Source organism: Gadus morhua, chromosome 8 (genome assembly GCF_902167405.1).
Source record: "Gadus morhua chromosome 8, gadMor3.0, whole genome shotgun sequence".
NCBI classification, from domain to species: Eukaryota; Metazoa; Chordata; class Actinopteri; order Gadiformes; family Gadidae; genus Gadus; species Gadus morhua.
In genome coordinates, this window is record NC_044055.1 from 7790574 (window position 1) to 7806249 (window position 15676).

A 15676-nucleotide genomic window follows, 5' to 3' on the forward strand; every position below is an offset into this window, starting at 1 on the left:
CGAGTATAGACTGGTCTATGACATACATCTTGCTGATACTAATGTGAAATATATTTATAACATAATCAAATAAAATAACCTTTATTTAAGTAAAACCAAATCCTTGGTATTGCTGCCTTAATATTAAATATCATTTTTTTAAAGTCACAAAGCATATTCTATTCTTCTTATAAAAAAAAATAAAGTTTATGAAATGGCATGATACCATAATATGAGCAACATATTCTAATTAACTTTTTATTGGTATGGACATTAACAGACTTGGCCAATATGCCTGAAAGCAGAGAAAAACATAATAGCTGCTAGCCTCGGCTACGCTAACATATGCTAACTACATCAGCGATCAAACCTTTTCACTTTATATAGGGGGAGAATAGAAATCATAAGAAACCTAATGTAGGTTCAAAGTTTTAAAACAAACTATGTTTGGGGATCCAGCTTAATACAAATCCTTGTTTCTCAATGGTTTTTAAAGTGGGCTATAGACAATCAAACATGTCCTGGAGTTCTCCAACGTCGCGTTTCTTCTTCTGGCAAAAAAAAAATAAAAACACACAAAAAAAAAAAAGCAGTTGCACCTTTTTTTTTAAAGATGGTTCTCAAGAATGAGAAACGAAAAAAAAAAAAAAAGAAAATCATCGACAACAAAAAAAACTAGAACTGCAAGCAGTTATGCAGGGGTCCAAGAAGTGTGCATTTCGCCGGCACAACGCGACAATAAATGTGCATTTCGCCGGCACAACGCAGAGCAAGTATTCATAAGGCTACCGTAAACAACATGTGGATATAAAGGTTTTGACTGTGGGAGCTTCGGTGTGGGAGTTATAGCCTAAAACGCGTTTTCAGAACATTCCATTGGCCAAATAGGAGATAGACAATGTTGTCGTTTTTTGGCGCCGCCCTGTGGCGACATTTTCCAAAGACAATTTTCCTTTGCCAAATAACTCCCGCCCACATTAATAATTCTTGGCCATATTTTCTATATAGACTCGGGTTTGCCCCTTGATGGTTCCCTTATAGTTTGAAGAACATTCCTCTGGCCAATTAGAAGATATACAATTTCCTCGTTTATTGCGCCCCCTAATGGCGAAAAATTCCGTTTTTTTTATTGAACGCCATTAAGGGTAACACCGACATGTGTCTAAAATGTGGGCTAGATCCGATGTCTAATTTTGGTATTTTTTTAATTTTTGCGTTTCGGCGTAAAACGTAGCTAATAAACCAATGTTCAAAACGCTACCGTTTCGTCATCGAGGGTCGGATCAAAAAAGTAATGCAGCATTTCTTTTCGTGTAGGTCTGAAGATGCCGTGTGCAAAGTTTGGTGGCGATTGGTCAGGAAATGTGGGAGGAGTAGCGAAAAAACAGTTTTGCGGTTTTCGCGATTTTGCGAAAAAAAATTATGGACGCAAATGGGCGTGGCCTAGGCCAAAAGATGCAGCAGACTCCAGTGAATAAGTGGGAACAAGTTTTTGACTGTGGGAGGTTCGGTGTGGGAGTTATAGTCCCAAACGCGTTTTCCCTTGGTATAGCGCCACCTAGTGGCCGGCGTGTCTGTATTTTTGTGGTCTGCGTAATGTTCACGGACCTGGATCTAGTCATGCAATTGGCGTGTCGGCACCATTTACGGTTTGGGCTGTGGGCCCACTTCTAGCAGGAAATAATAATAATAATAATAAAAATCATTACAAAAACAATAGGGATCCAACCTGTTGGCTTGGACCCCTAACAAAAAACAAACAAAAGAACAGAGTTCTTACAGCTCTGCTGAGTTGTATGTTTGGGGGGGGGGGGTTGGGGGCGGGGGTTAGATGAGGAGGGGGGGCGTGGGGCTGGGGGGCTGCCACAGAAAAGTCTAGTGCCTCCTGGCGGCCGGGAGGTCCCCTCTAGTCCAGCTGCTCCTGTTTTATCCTGTTTGAGTTGGGGGTCCGCTGACCCGTCCTCCTCAGTTCCCTCCGGAGGACGTACTCGCTGAACTGGGACGAGTCCACGCCGCCGCCGCAAGAGCCCACGATGTCAAAGCCACGCTGCTGCAGGCGCTCCAGCACCTAGGGGGGGGGGGGGGGGGGGGGGGGGGGGGCGCGAGAGAGAGAGAGAGGGAGAGAGAGGGAGAGGGAGAGAGAGAGAGAGAGAGAGAGAGAGAGAGAGAGGGGGAGAGAGAGAGAGAGAGAGAGAGAGAGAGAGAGAGAGAGAGAGAGAGAGAGAGAGAGAGAGAGGGAGGGAGGGAGGGAGGGAGAGAGAGAGAGAGAGAGAGAGAGAGAGAGAGAGAGAGAGAGAGAGAGAGAGAGAGAGAGAGAGAGAGAGAGAGAGAGAGAGAGAGAGAGAGAGAGAGAGAGAGAGAGAGAGAGAGAGGGAGAGAGTGAGAGAGTGAGAGAGAGAGAGAGAGAGAGAGAGAGAGAGAGAGAGAGAGGGAGAGGGAGAGGGAGAGGGAGAGGGAGAGGGAGAGGGAGAGGGAGAGGGAGAGGGAGGGAGCGGGAGAGAGAGAGAGGGAGAGAGAGGGAAAGAGACAGAGGAGAGAACAAGGCAATGAGCTTCTGGGATGACAGATAGCAGACGAGAACGGGCATACAAACCGCAGACCGAATGTACAAATGCCCCCCCACCAACACATCAACCCATGACCGGAACTCAGTGTCCTCCCTGATATTCCGGGCCCTTCCAGGCCCCCGCTGCCCCTATCCCCCCCCAACGGCCATAGCGACCCCAGGGGTCACCAGAGACAAGGGCACACCCTGAGCGCTTCCCATTCAGCACGGAGCCCTCATTACACATGTAGGGCATATGGACGGAGGAGAGAAGGGCTTTAATTAGGTGTGTACCATAGGTGATTACCATAGGAACGCCAGGCAGCAACATATGGTCCCTTACAAGCGCTTGGATGAGAAGAATGCACAACAACAGAGGGATTTGTTGAGCCAAGGATTGGATTTGCAACACATTTCCCCCCGTGCCGTACAACTCCATTGTTTTTGCGCGGCGTGTTTGCGCGCGCGCGCGTGCGTGTGTGTGTTCGCATACATGCATATTATGTTGTGTATGTAGCCGACGTTCCCGATCCCGGAGCCTTGCAGACATCTACAGACGTGTCCAGGATCACATTCCATCGAAGAGGCCCCCAGGGGTAGCTGGGGCTTTCTCTGTGCCACTTGGCCTAGCATGGGCTGCTAACCTCCCCCCCTCCCTCCCCCCCTCCCCCCCCCGCTGACTCCCTCCCTCCGTTTCTACCCAAGCCCCAGGCACAACCCTTCGCCAAAACTACAAAGGTCCCCCACCCTGCCGCTCCCCCCCCCCCCCCCCCCCCCCTCCCCCCCCCCCCTCCGACTGCTGGCAGCCCTCTCCCCCCCCCCCCTGCCTTGCTTCCATTACCCGCAGATCCAGCCTCCACCGCCGGCTTGCTTTAATAACCAAACAGGATTATGGGCCCCGCCTGGGGACAACCCTGCCAGCGAGTGTGCTCTGTCTCTGTTTAACCCCCTCCCTCTCTCGCTCTCTCACTCCCTCTCTCCCTCTCTCTGTCTCTCCTTTACTCCCTCTCACCTCTCTCTCTCTCTCTCTTTCACTCCCTCCCCGTGTCTTTCTCTCTCTCTCTCTCTCTCCCACTCTCTCTCTCTCGCTCTCTCTCTCTCTCTCTCTCTCCCCTTTACCCACTCTCTCCGCTCTCTCTCTCTTTCACTCCCTCCTTCCCTGTCTCTCTCTCACTCTGTCTCTCTTTCACTCCCTCCCCGTCTCTCTCTCTCTCTCTCTCTCTCTCTCTCTCTCTCTCTCTCTCTCTCTCTCTCTCTCTCTCTCTCTCTCTCTCTCTCTCTCTCTCTCTCTCTGCCTCTCTCTCTCCAAGACTTGCATACCCCACGAAGGAGGGCTTGTTCTTTTAGCGCTCGCTTATGTTTTGAGGTACGATTCTAGTCAGAGATCTTACTTCCCCATCTTTCGCCCCCACAACAACGCTCCCCTTCTGTTGTTTACGTGGTGTTGTCCATCGTTGCTAAGGAGACGCATTGGGTCGTAGAGAACAAACCCAATACGGGACAGGGACACTATGCCGGGACAGCGTTTCAAGTGGTGTGTCTGTGTGGAGCTGAAGAGCTGCCCAGTGGGGTGTTTGCTCTGAATACCAGTTCCATGCTGTTCGAGTTCGACCGAGGGAGCTTGGTGTTAATAACAGATTGCCAAAGCCATGTTTGGAATCGCTCAAAGACCCCGGCGGTTCCTGCCAGGCATTTTCATACGCGATAAGACAAGATAACCCTACTGTACACCCCTATCTCGCTAACACATCTGCATGTCTTCAGATTGGAACGAAAACCAAATTAAGCGATGTCCACCGAAGATAAGGCGATAAGTCTGTCGACCTGCTGGGAGAAATGTGTCCTCCTCCCGATCCTCAGTCATTGATACCCACACTGAATCAGAAATACAATACTGAGAGGCACAGTCGGGTACTCTCTTGTGTTTTTGGTTTGATTTTTGTACTTGTAGTAGGCCTACTCTTTCCATTTCACTTTCACTTTCGCTTTTGGATACAGACCTACTGTACTATTCATCACTCAAACACACCGCCGGCTGTAAGTGAACACATTACAGAAGTTCCCCCAACTGGAAACAAGAGCGGGCCGTCTGACCCGACCCGGACGCATTCCCCCCTCCCCCCCTGACCGACTGACTGACTGACTGACTGACTGACTGACTGACTGACTGACTGACTGACTGACTGAAGCACTCCTCACCTGCACAGAGTTGAGGTGGCAGTAGCCGTTGAGGGGGAAGCGGATGACGTGCGTGGAGTCGTGGTTCCAGCCGGCGTTGACCGAGTTGCACATGACGTCGCCGATCTCGGGGAAGACGTCCTCGATGAGCGCCTTGTCGCCGCTCAGCGTGATGCGCTCGCCCAGGTCGGGCGCCACGCGCACCACCAGGCACTCGCACGGCCGCGACACCCGGCTCAGCTCGCGGTCCTGCCGCCAGCGCTCCAGCTCCGTCAGCATGGGCTGCAGCTGGAAGTAGCGCGCCTCCTCGTACAGCAGGCTGTAGTCCTATCAGGGCAGGAGGGGGGCGGGACACAGGGAGAATGAGGACGGGTTATTGGTGGATCTCGAGTTACGGGGGGCTGTCAGTCACACTGTTTGTCGGTTTCAACGTTTGTGTTTGATGTGGATGTTCTTCTTTCAAACTGTTCTTTCTCTTACCTTTTCTACAACAATACTCCCCCCAGACAAGCAGATTCCACTCTTTTTTTGTTTGTTTTCTATTTTAAGCCGTACGCTTCACTTATCTTCATGGTTCCATCTTTTGCATTTAACTGAATCTACAAAATGCATTGAAGATGCTGATGATCTTACAGTGTAGGATCATCAGCATTTCCATGTCGTTTAGACGAGCGTGTTTTTCCGAAAAGATGAATGTTGAATGCGCGGGTCCCCTCCTAACATGAGGGCTGGAGTGTGCGAGAGGCTGGCGTGGTTTAATGGGCCTATAAATAGGTGGCCCGCGGGCCCGGGAGCTGTCGCCTCTCAGAACGCTGAATGGGGTTTTTAGGTTGAAAGTCCTACCAGCGTGTCTCCCATCAGAGTGTGTTCAGTTCCAGTTTCCCCGATCTTAATAACTACACCGGTTTTAAATGGAACAGAAAGTTCACGCAATGAGCAAATTAGTTTCAATCAAGGTGCAGTGCATTCAACCCCCCCGCACACACATGCAGATACACACACACACACACACGCACACACACACACACACACACGCACACACACACATGCACACACACAAACACACACAGAATCAGTAAACCCATGTAAGACTAGTCTCGAATTATAATGAAGACTGGAATGGGTTTAAAACTGGATTTTCTTCACCTCATCCATACATTAGCATCGTCCATCGTTTAAATACCGCTTCTAAACCAATTACCTACGTAAAATGGTTTCTACTTGGGTTTAACACGCTAAGCTACTTCAAACGTAATTATACTTTAACAACTGTGCATGCAAAAAAATGTGTACACACACACTCACGCTCACACAAACACACACACACACATATAGAAACATAACCTTGCGGAATTGCCTGCACAGTTCTAATGTTTACTGTGTAGTTATTTCAACACACACACACACACACACGGACAGACACACACCAGAGCATGCACTGAGCTCCAGCAGAGAGCGTGCAGCAGCAGAGACACCGAAGGAGGCGAGTGGGGCACAGGAGATGCGGTGTGACGTGCAGCACAGGGCTGTGTGGGGAGCGCCCCGCAGCCCACTCTCACATACCCTCAGCACTGCAGGCCCTGAGCACCACACCAGTCTCTCCTTCTGCTCCCTTCCCTCCTGGTTTTTACCCAGTCTTAACTAATTTGAATGCTGCCCTCGACATGAACCCCTCCTGTGCGTCTGTGTACCGTGTATCCGTCTTTGTCTCTTTTTTTTGTTGTGTGTTTGTGTGTGTGTGTGTTTGTGTGTTTGCTTAGTCTAGCTGACTGTAGTTGAATAGCCCGGATGGACTCACAGTGCAGACAGTCAATCGGATATCGGGGAATTTTTTTGTGTTATCCTCAGGGAGTGTTTTGTAATTGCGGTCCTAAATGAATCATAGGGCTACACACACACACACACACACACACACACACACACACACACACACACACACACACAGACACAGACACAGACACACACACACACACACACACACACACACACACACACACACACACACACACACACACACACACACATAAACACAGACAAATGTGTGACATATGTTTAGAATCACCCACAGATTCTCAAACTTAACTAGAGTAAGGAAGTTCCAGCACTGGCGCACTACCTTAATATTTATCTGGTCTCAAGGCAGCACTGGATATATTTCGTCATGCTGCTTGTTTTTGTTTTTCCGTCTACATCTTGACAGATCTCTCCCTCAACAGCTGAAAGACTCCAACGCGGACCATACGAAAAAAACATACACTTCACATCCACCAGTAACGCTGCCCGATTCCACACAGCCTAATTATTTAGCCCCGGGCCCGGTAACACTTATTTATATATTTATGTTATTTTATGTTTGCGCCAATTCGTCGCAAAAAAAGGGGCTCCCAGAAGGACGAGGGCATGTTCCCTCGCTGTCGGGGAGTTCTTTGTGTGTACTGAGAGTGGTAGGAAATGCTGACTGGCCAACGGGACCATCCACTCACTTTGAAGTCGTCTGGGATGAGGAGCTTGGACGTCCGGAGGAAGTTGAGGATGTAGCGGAACATGTGTCCATCCCTGTCAATGAAGTAGTGCTGCTTCAGGCTGTCCAGCACTATGGGCTCCGTGCCATCGAAGAGACGGCCGATTCTGCCCACAGAGAGGGGGAGAGGGAGAGGGAGGGAGGGAGAGAGAGAGAGGGAGGGAGGGAGGGAGGGAGGGAATGAGTGGGAGAGAGAAAGAGATGGAGGAAAAGAGGGAGTGGTAGAGAGAGATGGAAGGAGGGAGGGGGGGGAGATAGAGGGAGAGAGTGGGAGAAAGGGAGGGAGTCAGAGAGAGAGGGGTGGATTTGGGACGGACAGAGAGGATATGGTGTGACGGAAAAGGGTGTGGAGGGGTTGAGGAGAGAGATTAGGCTGTGACACAAGCGGTCTGATGTTTGGCATCACTTTAGCATCATTGCGTAATTTAATTGGCTAATCAGGAGCATCCTCACAACCTCTGTTTACTGTAAACGGTGGGCTGGAGAGAGAGAGAGAGAGAGAGAGAGAGAGAGAGAGAGAGAGAGAGAGAGAGAGAGAGAGAGAGAGAGAGAGAGAGAGAGAGAGAGAGAGAGAGAGAGAGAGAGAGAGAGAGAGAGAGAGAGAGAGAGAGAGAGAGAGAGAGAGAGAGAGAGAGAGAGAGAGAGAGAGAGAGAGAGAGAGAGAGAGAGAGAGAGAGAGAGAGAGAGAGAGAGAGAGAGAGAGAGAGAGAGAGAGAGAGAGAGAGAGAGAGAGAGAGAGAGGAGGGGGGGGCGTAGAGAAAGAGACAGGGAGGGAAGAACCAATATAGAATGCTAGCTGTGTGGAAGACGCCAGGCCAGGGTGTCACACTTTAAAGTTTTGGTGGCATCAGGTGTGCTCACGCGTTCGTGACTTAAACATAGTCACCGACTAAGAAAGCACAAAAGAGAGAAGGAGGAGAGGAAGAAAGAAGGACAAAACACGCCGTGTAGAAAGAAAGACGGAGCCGGAAAGACAGAGCGGAAGAAGAACAGATGAAAGAGGGGGGTGGAGGGGGGGTGGAGGGAGGGCCCAGCTGGAGGAGCGGTGCCTGGGGCGGGGTGCCTCCCCGGGGCCAAGGCCCAGGGCGACAGCACCCCCCCCCCCCCCCCCCCCCCCTCCCCCCCCAGCCTCCAGATGGCCTCCTGCCCCTTGGCCCTATGCTGCTGCTGTGACATCTGTCACATCCACTGAGTTGCTTTTGTTTGCGTGCTGAATGTTGGACTTGAAGCCACCACATATTGTTTACTGCCACAAAATAACTCAAACAGGAGGACAGGAGCCATTTTGTGTTCATTGTCAGATAATTAATAATTATTAGAAAATGGTGACATGCAAGTACATGTCCACAAGCCACAGCTAATAGAAATCCCAATTTGAGCAGAAACAACGTCTGACATTCAGAATCACTGTAGGCACTATGTCCACAACACAGGGAACCAACCTGGACACACTTTCTCCTGTCCACCCTGAACTCATGCTCTTCGTAATCGTCATTCACAAGCTACTTTGTAAAGAAACGCATCATTCAATCAATTCAACCAGACAGACGGATAACCCTCAACATCAACCCCAGCACCACCATCACCACAACCATTACCATCCCCACGATCAAATCAAATCAAATCAAACTTTATTTATAGAGCGCCTTTCGTGCAGAATTTCAATAGAAGGTGCTTAACAAAAATACAATGAAAATACCACACACACCATCTGCACCACCACCATCATCATCACAAACACTATCATCATCAACATCACCTCCACCCCCATCACCCCACCATCACTCACCTGGACTCTGGGTACTTCGTGAGCGTGGCCAGGCTGCTGGTGTACATGTGTCCGCCCACGTCGATGTGCACCGGGGCGTTGGACTTGGTGAGCTGGGCAGGCGCGGGGATGCCCTGGTTGCTGAGGGGGGAGGCCGGCGACCGGTTGATCATGGGCCGGGACATGCTGGAGCGGTTATCCTGTGAGGAGAGGAGGGGGGAAGCCCAATGGTTTAGCTACAGCTAGCATGCTATGCTACTTCAGTGTGGAATATGACTTGTGTGTTCGAATAGCAACCAGACTAGCACAATGTGATGTAGTGTTAGTCTGGCATATGACCTGGACTAGCACTGTACGCTATCCATTGCTAGTCGGGTATGAGTTGCATATGAATAGCAACTGAACTAGCACTATGTGCTAAAATGCTAGTTCAGTTGTCAATCGTTTACAATGGAATCCATGTGCAGGGCATTCCACTGCTCAAAGTGTGGAAAAAAGATGATGGGAGACACCGTGGAGGCCCTACATGGGCTTTAATGCAACCACGGTTGCCTTCTGACTGTCGATTTGTCTCTGCAAGTGAACAGCAGCCTGACCTTGACCTGAATGCGTTGCCACAATCCACACAGCATTCATACCTGTGGGCAATAATCTCCAAAACTAAATTAATTTGGTGCATCAATCTCGCAGTCATTATAAATGAGCAATCAAGTCTTGATTTGAATAATGTGATAGGATTTTGTGGGATTGTCTGCGCTAACCTAAAAAACACAATTAGTAGACAATCTCAGCGAAAGCCTCCAGAACAACTGGTATTTATTTTTCTCCCAAGCAGAAACCCAAGTTTTGAACTCTGAGTAAATGATTAAGCCTATTCGGAAATTGCTTTCTTGTTTGCAGCATAACACTTTTGTGCACAGTTGTTATAAAGAGCTCTGTAATCTGAACACGTTTGGGATAACAAAAAAAACCACAGCAAGACAATTAACAGTTTGCTACTTACAGTTAACAGAGGCATTTACATGTTTTGGTATGGCAACACCGGTGGCCCAATATGCTTAATGCAATATCCCGCTGTTTGAAACTACAATATAACACGTATAGTTAAAGTGGCCGACTGCCTAGGCTTCAGTCACCCACTTGTTCAGACAACATCGGACCTTTACGCATTTTTACCTGCGCTGGCATTACTGTGGTCGGAGAGGAAGACACGGAATGATCATTTTGCTTCAAAGACGCTGCAGGTATCGGATCTCCTCTAAGTGCAAACATAAGCGAGGGATCCCTGCACTCCAGCGCTCGGATCGGGAGCCGTTTAAGAGACGCGTGCATGGACTCGGAATCCAAAGAACTGATTGGACGCGGTCGCTTTCTCGTTTTGTGATGCGTTAAGTCCATGATATCCGTTTCGTCCATTACAGCGGGCGCACGACTACACAAGTTATTAAGAAGATAGAAAGGATGCTCAAGTTCCACACCTGCCAAAGCTGGAAGGGGTGTGGAGGATAGGAGAGGGAAGAAAAAAAAAAGGGGCTTAGCTTGCAGCAGCCAGAGGAGAAGCGGTTTCCGTGGCAGTCAGGCAGAGCGGCTTCTTTGCAATGGCTGGGAGAAGTCAAAACCCCCCGACAACATTACGCTGCGCATCGCCCCGGGCTCTTCAGGGCTGTCGCTGTTTCAGCGGCAGGTATAGGCTGCGTTTGGCGCATTGTCTGGATATTTTAATACATGTGCCTCTTATTTAACATGATGCGTTTTCTTTTTAAATAAAAAACTATTTAAAAAGTGAGCGTCTTGCCGTGTATTTTGAAATGGCCCCTGGCCCCCTGATGCCCTGGTTATTCCAGGGCATCTTCCCACGTAGTGGTGTTCAGATCCATTGTTCGTCTTTGTGAAAGGCAGTCGTGTTCCCATCGGTGCAATTCAGCCGGGAGATCAATGTCGATAAAAGAACACTGTTAAGCGGCAAGCGCAGTGACTATGTTATCACCATGGCTACACTAACACTCTTATTGGCGGGACGACTCATGAATGATCACACATGGTTGTTATTAACCAACATTAACACATTCACTGAACACAGACAAAAAAACCTGAGGTTCACTATTTCACGCACGATTAAAATAAACGTGAGGTTAAATGATTGCCTCCAAGTAGAGCCATAACAGCTAAGACCTATAGGAGTCCCCCCAAACTTGCTGTAAAAATAAATTAAACTTAGTGCAATTCATTTTCGACATGGCTTTCTACATTTTCATTATATTCCTCTCAAGAGAAAAAGTTCAATCCTTAAATACCCATCCATAAAGCTCTCAAAGGCCCCCCCCCCCCCCCACCCACGCACACACACACATACACACACATACGCAGGGCCGTAGCACCAAATCCTGGGCCCCTATACTATAGGTACTGATGGGCCCCCCTGCGCCAGGTTGTTGACGGGGGGGGGGTGGCCCTGCACATACGCACACACACACACACACACACACACACACACACACATAGACACACAAACGCCGCCATATAACATCAAGGAGACCCACGCTGGACCACCGGGCGGATGCACCTGTCTGTCAGGGGTTCTGGTTGAAACTCCAGTCACACCACCACCTCCACCACTTCAGGCGTGATCATTTTTTTTCTTCATCCCCCCCTTAGAACATGCAGGCGAGCCTCCTCCCGCACATCTTTTTCAATAACATTCCAAATTTTAAATTAATTAGTTCAACCACCGGCCTTAAAACATCCATCCATGTCTACCTCGCAGTTGGCAAACGCGAGTTTCACACCTTGAGATACCCAATTAGCAATTAAGCCTGCCTTTGAGTGCGGGCCTCCCCGTGCACCGTGTGATCCCGGTGTGATTTGCATGCCGTTTGTGCGCACGCTGATAAGCGAAAGGCAGCAGCCATGCATAGTTTAAAAAAAAAAAGAAAAAAATCCCAACTCCAGAATCCCTTTTGCAGAAGGCAAGAAGGAGCCTGCGGGGCAAACCAAAGAGCGAGAGAGGGAAAGAGAGCGAGGGAGAGAGAGAGAGAGAGAAGGAGATGAGGAGAGAGGGAGAGAAATAGAGAGAGGAGAGAGAGAAATCACATGGCTGCTCTTCAAAAGGGGACCTGTGTAAGGCAGCTGGGAAAATGCGTGGGATCACACTCAAAATGCAGGTAATTTGTTCCCTGACTAATTTGTGGAGATGGCGGTTGTGCGTGTGCATGTGTGTGAGTGAGTGACTGTGTGTCTGTGTGCGTGTGCGTGCATGTTAGGGCCTCTGTGTGTGTGCGCGTGCGTGCGTGTGTGAGGACAAGGAGAGGAAGTTCTGAAAAAACAGCTCAGTGGAATTGGATTTTCTCAAAGCCTTGTCATCGCAGAAAAAATAAAAAATAAAAAGGTGGATTGAGTGCTAGAATATGAGTGAGGCTTTATGGGAAAAGTGTGAGTGTGTGGAAAGTGGTACGGGTGGGACAGGGAAGAGGCAGGACAATGCCCCCCCCCCCCCCACCCACCCTCCGGTATCTTGTTCATCACTCTGAGACAGAGACGGGGGGATTAAAATGGCCTCCATTGTCGGTTGAACATCTTTTGCCCCACAACTGTCAAAGGGGGCAGAGCTGCCACCCGTGGGCATAGTTAGCGTTTGAAGACACTTGGGTTTAAACACTTATCTGAGGGCACTGGGGACTTTAACACACGTGGGACGTGGCCTATCTTCACAAGGTACCGCTGTATCATAAACCTGTTGCTTCTCTAAACTGTTTGGAAAGCGGGCTGCAGTGCTGGTGTGTGAATGGTCAGAGCACGTCGGGCACGTGGCGAATCGACACCACTTGGTTCAATTCCGCGTGACCTGTGCGATTGGTTTTCCCCAGTGTCCGGGAAGCATCATGTCAACCGACGGAATCGAACACTATTGACCCATATTAACTCGGAGCAGTAGCCAGCCAGCAGTGACGGTCTGTAGCGTTGCTGCAGCGTCACCACAGAGAAGAGTCATCAGAGACTCCACTTGTTTGTTTTACTTGGCTAGGAGCCCTACAAGATCAAGGGCGTGGATCACTCGTCTGCAGTACTTCAGAATAGTAAACCCCAGGCAAGAGTCACGTTGCACCTCCCAAATAGAATACAGGTAGAGGCTACGTCTGGTTGTTTATCAGCATCTCAAAGTCCGGCCAGTTACTCATACCATGAGCCTGTGCTTTAAATGCACTCATTGGGCTGGGCTGGGCCTATTCTGTCGTTCAGGTTCGAGGACAGGCGGCTGGATTATTGACTTACTGCTCTCATACAGATGCATTTCCGATGGGTTTCAACTGGACAGTATATCCCATAATGCAACTGTTCTTTGATCCAATGTGTCACATAACACACAATTAGCATTTCCGATGAGACTGATGAGAGGCGGACAGATATTTCCCTGATTTGGACGGGATGTCTCTGGTCCTGTTAACTTTAGAGCATGAGAACGGAGAGCGAAGCATCACTGTGATTGACAAAATGGTTTATCTTCAGCGTTTTGTTATTATAGCGCCATCAAGTGTCGAAAGTAGAGATACAATCTTCAGAAAAAAACATTTCATTGAGTACAGAAAATGATAGCCACTCTCTCCATTCTGTTCATGAAACAGGATATCCAATTGAGAAAATAAATAAGATCTCAATTCAAATTAAACAATTCAGGTAAGATCATTTAAGGTGAAAAAATATCACATTACGACCGATAAAACGTCATTACCTTGGAATTTATTTAATTCATATTTATATCAGAAAGTTAAAAACATTACAAAACACACACTTTTATATAGTTCACAAGTGATCAACCATGCCATCACCCATCCAGACAGAAACTATGACTGACGGTCGCTCTGGACCTTGGTGGTCGTTACGCGCGGATACAGGTCAGTGCCAAATGATCCCAGTGATGACTTTACACGAGGTGGTATCTATAGTCCAGTGTCTATAAGGTAAGAGGAAGGATTAAGAGACGATCAGCCAAAGCTGCACTGACGTTTGTACAATAGGTACCTCCTGTTTTACAGAATACAACCAAAAACCCTGAGGCCAAATGACTCCACAATGGCGTCTTTCATTAGAGGATCTGGGGCAGCCAGGAAATAGAAGTGTTGCGAGGGAACAAAACGCATTTGAAAACAGCAGATATATACACGATGAACGTGGTTTAAGTTAGTTAACAGCAAGTTGTAGGCTATTGCAACGGTGAAACGGTGATATGTGCGGAGCTGTGGACCGCGCTAGGAGCGGATTCACACGGGCGATCGCCTATAGTGTTTGCTCGACAGACACGCAGTCCGATCGACCGTTCCGCCGTTTTACGTCTCATCCGAGCTAAACTACATTCACACTCACGATACATCGCCATAACGAAGGAATAATCGCCAGGAAGTAGTTGATCTTTTTCCTACAAGAACAGAAGTGTAGCCCTCGCCTCGGCTGGCACATGCGTAAAGCAGCTGCGCCTGATCCGTCCCAGTCTACCCAGCCTCGGAAATAAAGAGGAAACTGAATAAATCTCCGCTTACCTGAAACATAGAGCGGCACAAAGTATCTTTTTGTGCACCTTTTCCCTTCCGATTTGCCCTGACGATCAGCCTCCTTTCCTAGACCAGTGAGAAATGCAATAGCTTGGCTAAGGTAGACAGAACAAAATACTGAGTATACTTGCTTCAGGGCTCTGAAACCCCTCAAGGCAAAGATCAGGATACAATTAGCTCATGCCTCTGCCCCAGTCTAAACCAATCTGCGGAATAAAACTCCGAGCAGAGAAAGAGATCACAGCAAAGCAATGGCTCTTTCTCTTTGTTGAGTTTATGTTTTTATAAAACTGAATAAAGAAATGTAGTATTTTATTTCCCACCCCCCCACCCCCCTGCATATGCATCACCCTCAACCTCGCCGCCAACTTGCCTATTGCCTCCCTCTTGCGAAGAAAAGCTGATTTTAATCGGTATGATTAGTTTAGATGTAACGTTGCCTCGGGCGATTTCTACAAATGGATGGAGTGTTTCTCTGCCAGGGAGGAAAAGAACCAGATGATGATAATTATATAGATTGTTGGCGGGGTCCTGTTTTTTTTTTTCTACTCCCATTTACGTATAGCTTATATGCTACCACATTTTTCTTCGTCTTTACCCACCGACCGTTCACACCGCGAATGCATTAACCAACTTGTTGAATAGCCAACAATTAAGTTAATCGAGGGTATATAGCAAATGGGCATGGACTTATACTTAAGTTATATCTATCTATCTATATATCTATAAATAAATAATAAATATGTGTGTGTGTGTGTGTGTGTGTTTGTGTGTGTGTGTGTGTGTGTGCGCGCGTGTGTGTGCGCGTGCGCGTGTGCAACTTTCATCTCTTGGCCAACCTCCAAATGACGTAGTTGTATAAATAAGCACTTACTGCTCGCCTTTCCCCAATCAAGTCTGGATCAGAGCCCGGGGCTGGTGCTCGAGCTCATTTCAAATGTTCAGCCATGCATGGCTAGAGGAAGACTGAGGCACTTCTTAGGCTTGGAGATTTGCTCTGCGGATACAAGTAGTAAAGGAATTGCAGGGCTATAATGCATTTATTTTGCCTATTGTGTAAACTCTATAACTGGATTAAGATTGTGCATGCATTGTGTTCAGCGCACAACTGCACATTTGGATTGGGCCACCCCTACCACCAC

At 48.4% G+C, this 15676-nt stretch overlaps 1 protein-coding gene across 3 annotated transcripts; it reads right to left on the reverse strand.

Annotated features, from left to right (window-relative positions):
• Positions 1 to 1802: 1802 nt before the first annotated feature.
• On the reverse strand, positions 1803 to 14844 carry kctd1 (potassium channel tetramerization domain containing 1). Of its 3 annotated transcripts, none has more exons than XM_030362642.1 (5): positions 14523 to 14844; positions 9013 to 9191; positions 7186 to 7330; positions 4724 to 5029; positions 1803 to 2047 (listed from the first exon to the last, which is right to left on the reverse strand). In XM_030362642.1, the coding sequence occupies exons 1-5, from the start codon at positions 14529 to 14531 to the stop codon at positions 1886 to 1888; spliced, it is 801 nt and encodes a 266-aa protein (XP_030218502.1). In that variant the 5' UTR covers positions 14532 to 14844; the 3' UTR covers positions 1803 to 1885. The 3 variants fall into 3 exon arrangements, with proteins under 3 accessions (XP_030218502.1, XP_030218501.1, XP_030218503.1); XM_030362641.1 differs by lacking the exon at positions 14523 to 14844 and adding an exon at positions 10168 to 10905; XM_030362643.1 differs by lacking the exon at positions 14523 to 14844 and adding an exon at positions 10470 to 10901.
• Positions 14845 to 15676: the final 832 nt, after the last annotated feature.

Coding starts and splice junctions, on each gene's coding strand:
- kctd1 (XM_030362641.1), bottom strand. CDS start 10,407: ATGGACGAAACGGATATCATGGACTTAACGCATCACAAAACGAGAAAG. Junction 9,192..10,167: donor CCACAGTAATGCCAGCGCAG/GTAAAAATGCGT, acceptor CTCTCCTCACAG/GATAACCGCTCCAGCATGTC. Junction 7,331..9,012: donor ACGAAGTACCCAGAGTCCAG/GTGAGTGATGGT, acceptor CTCTGTGGGCAG/AATCGGCCGTCTCTTCGATG.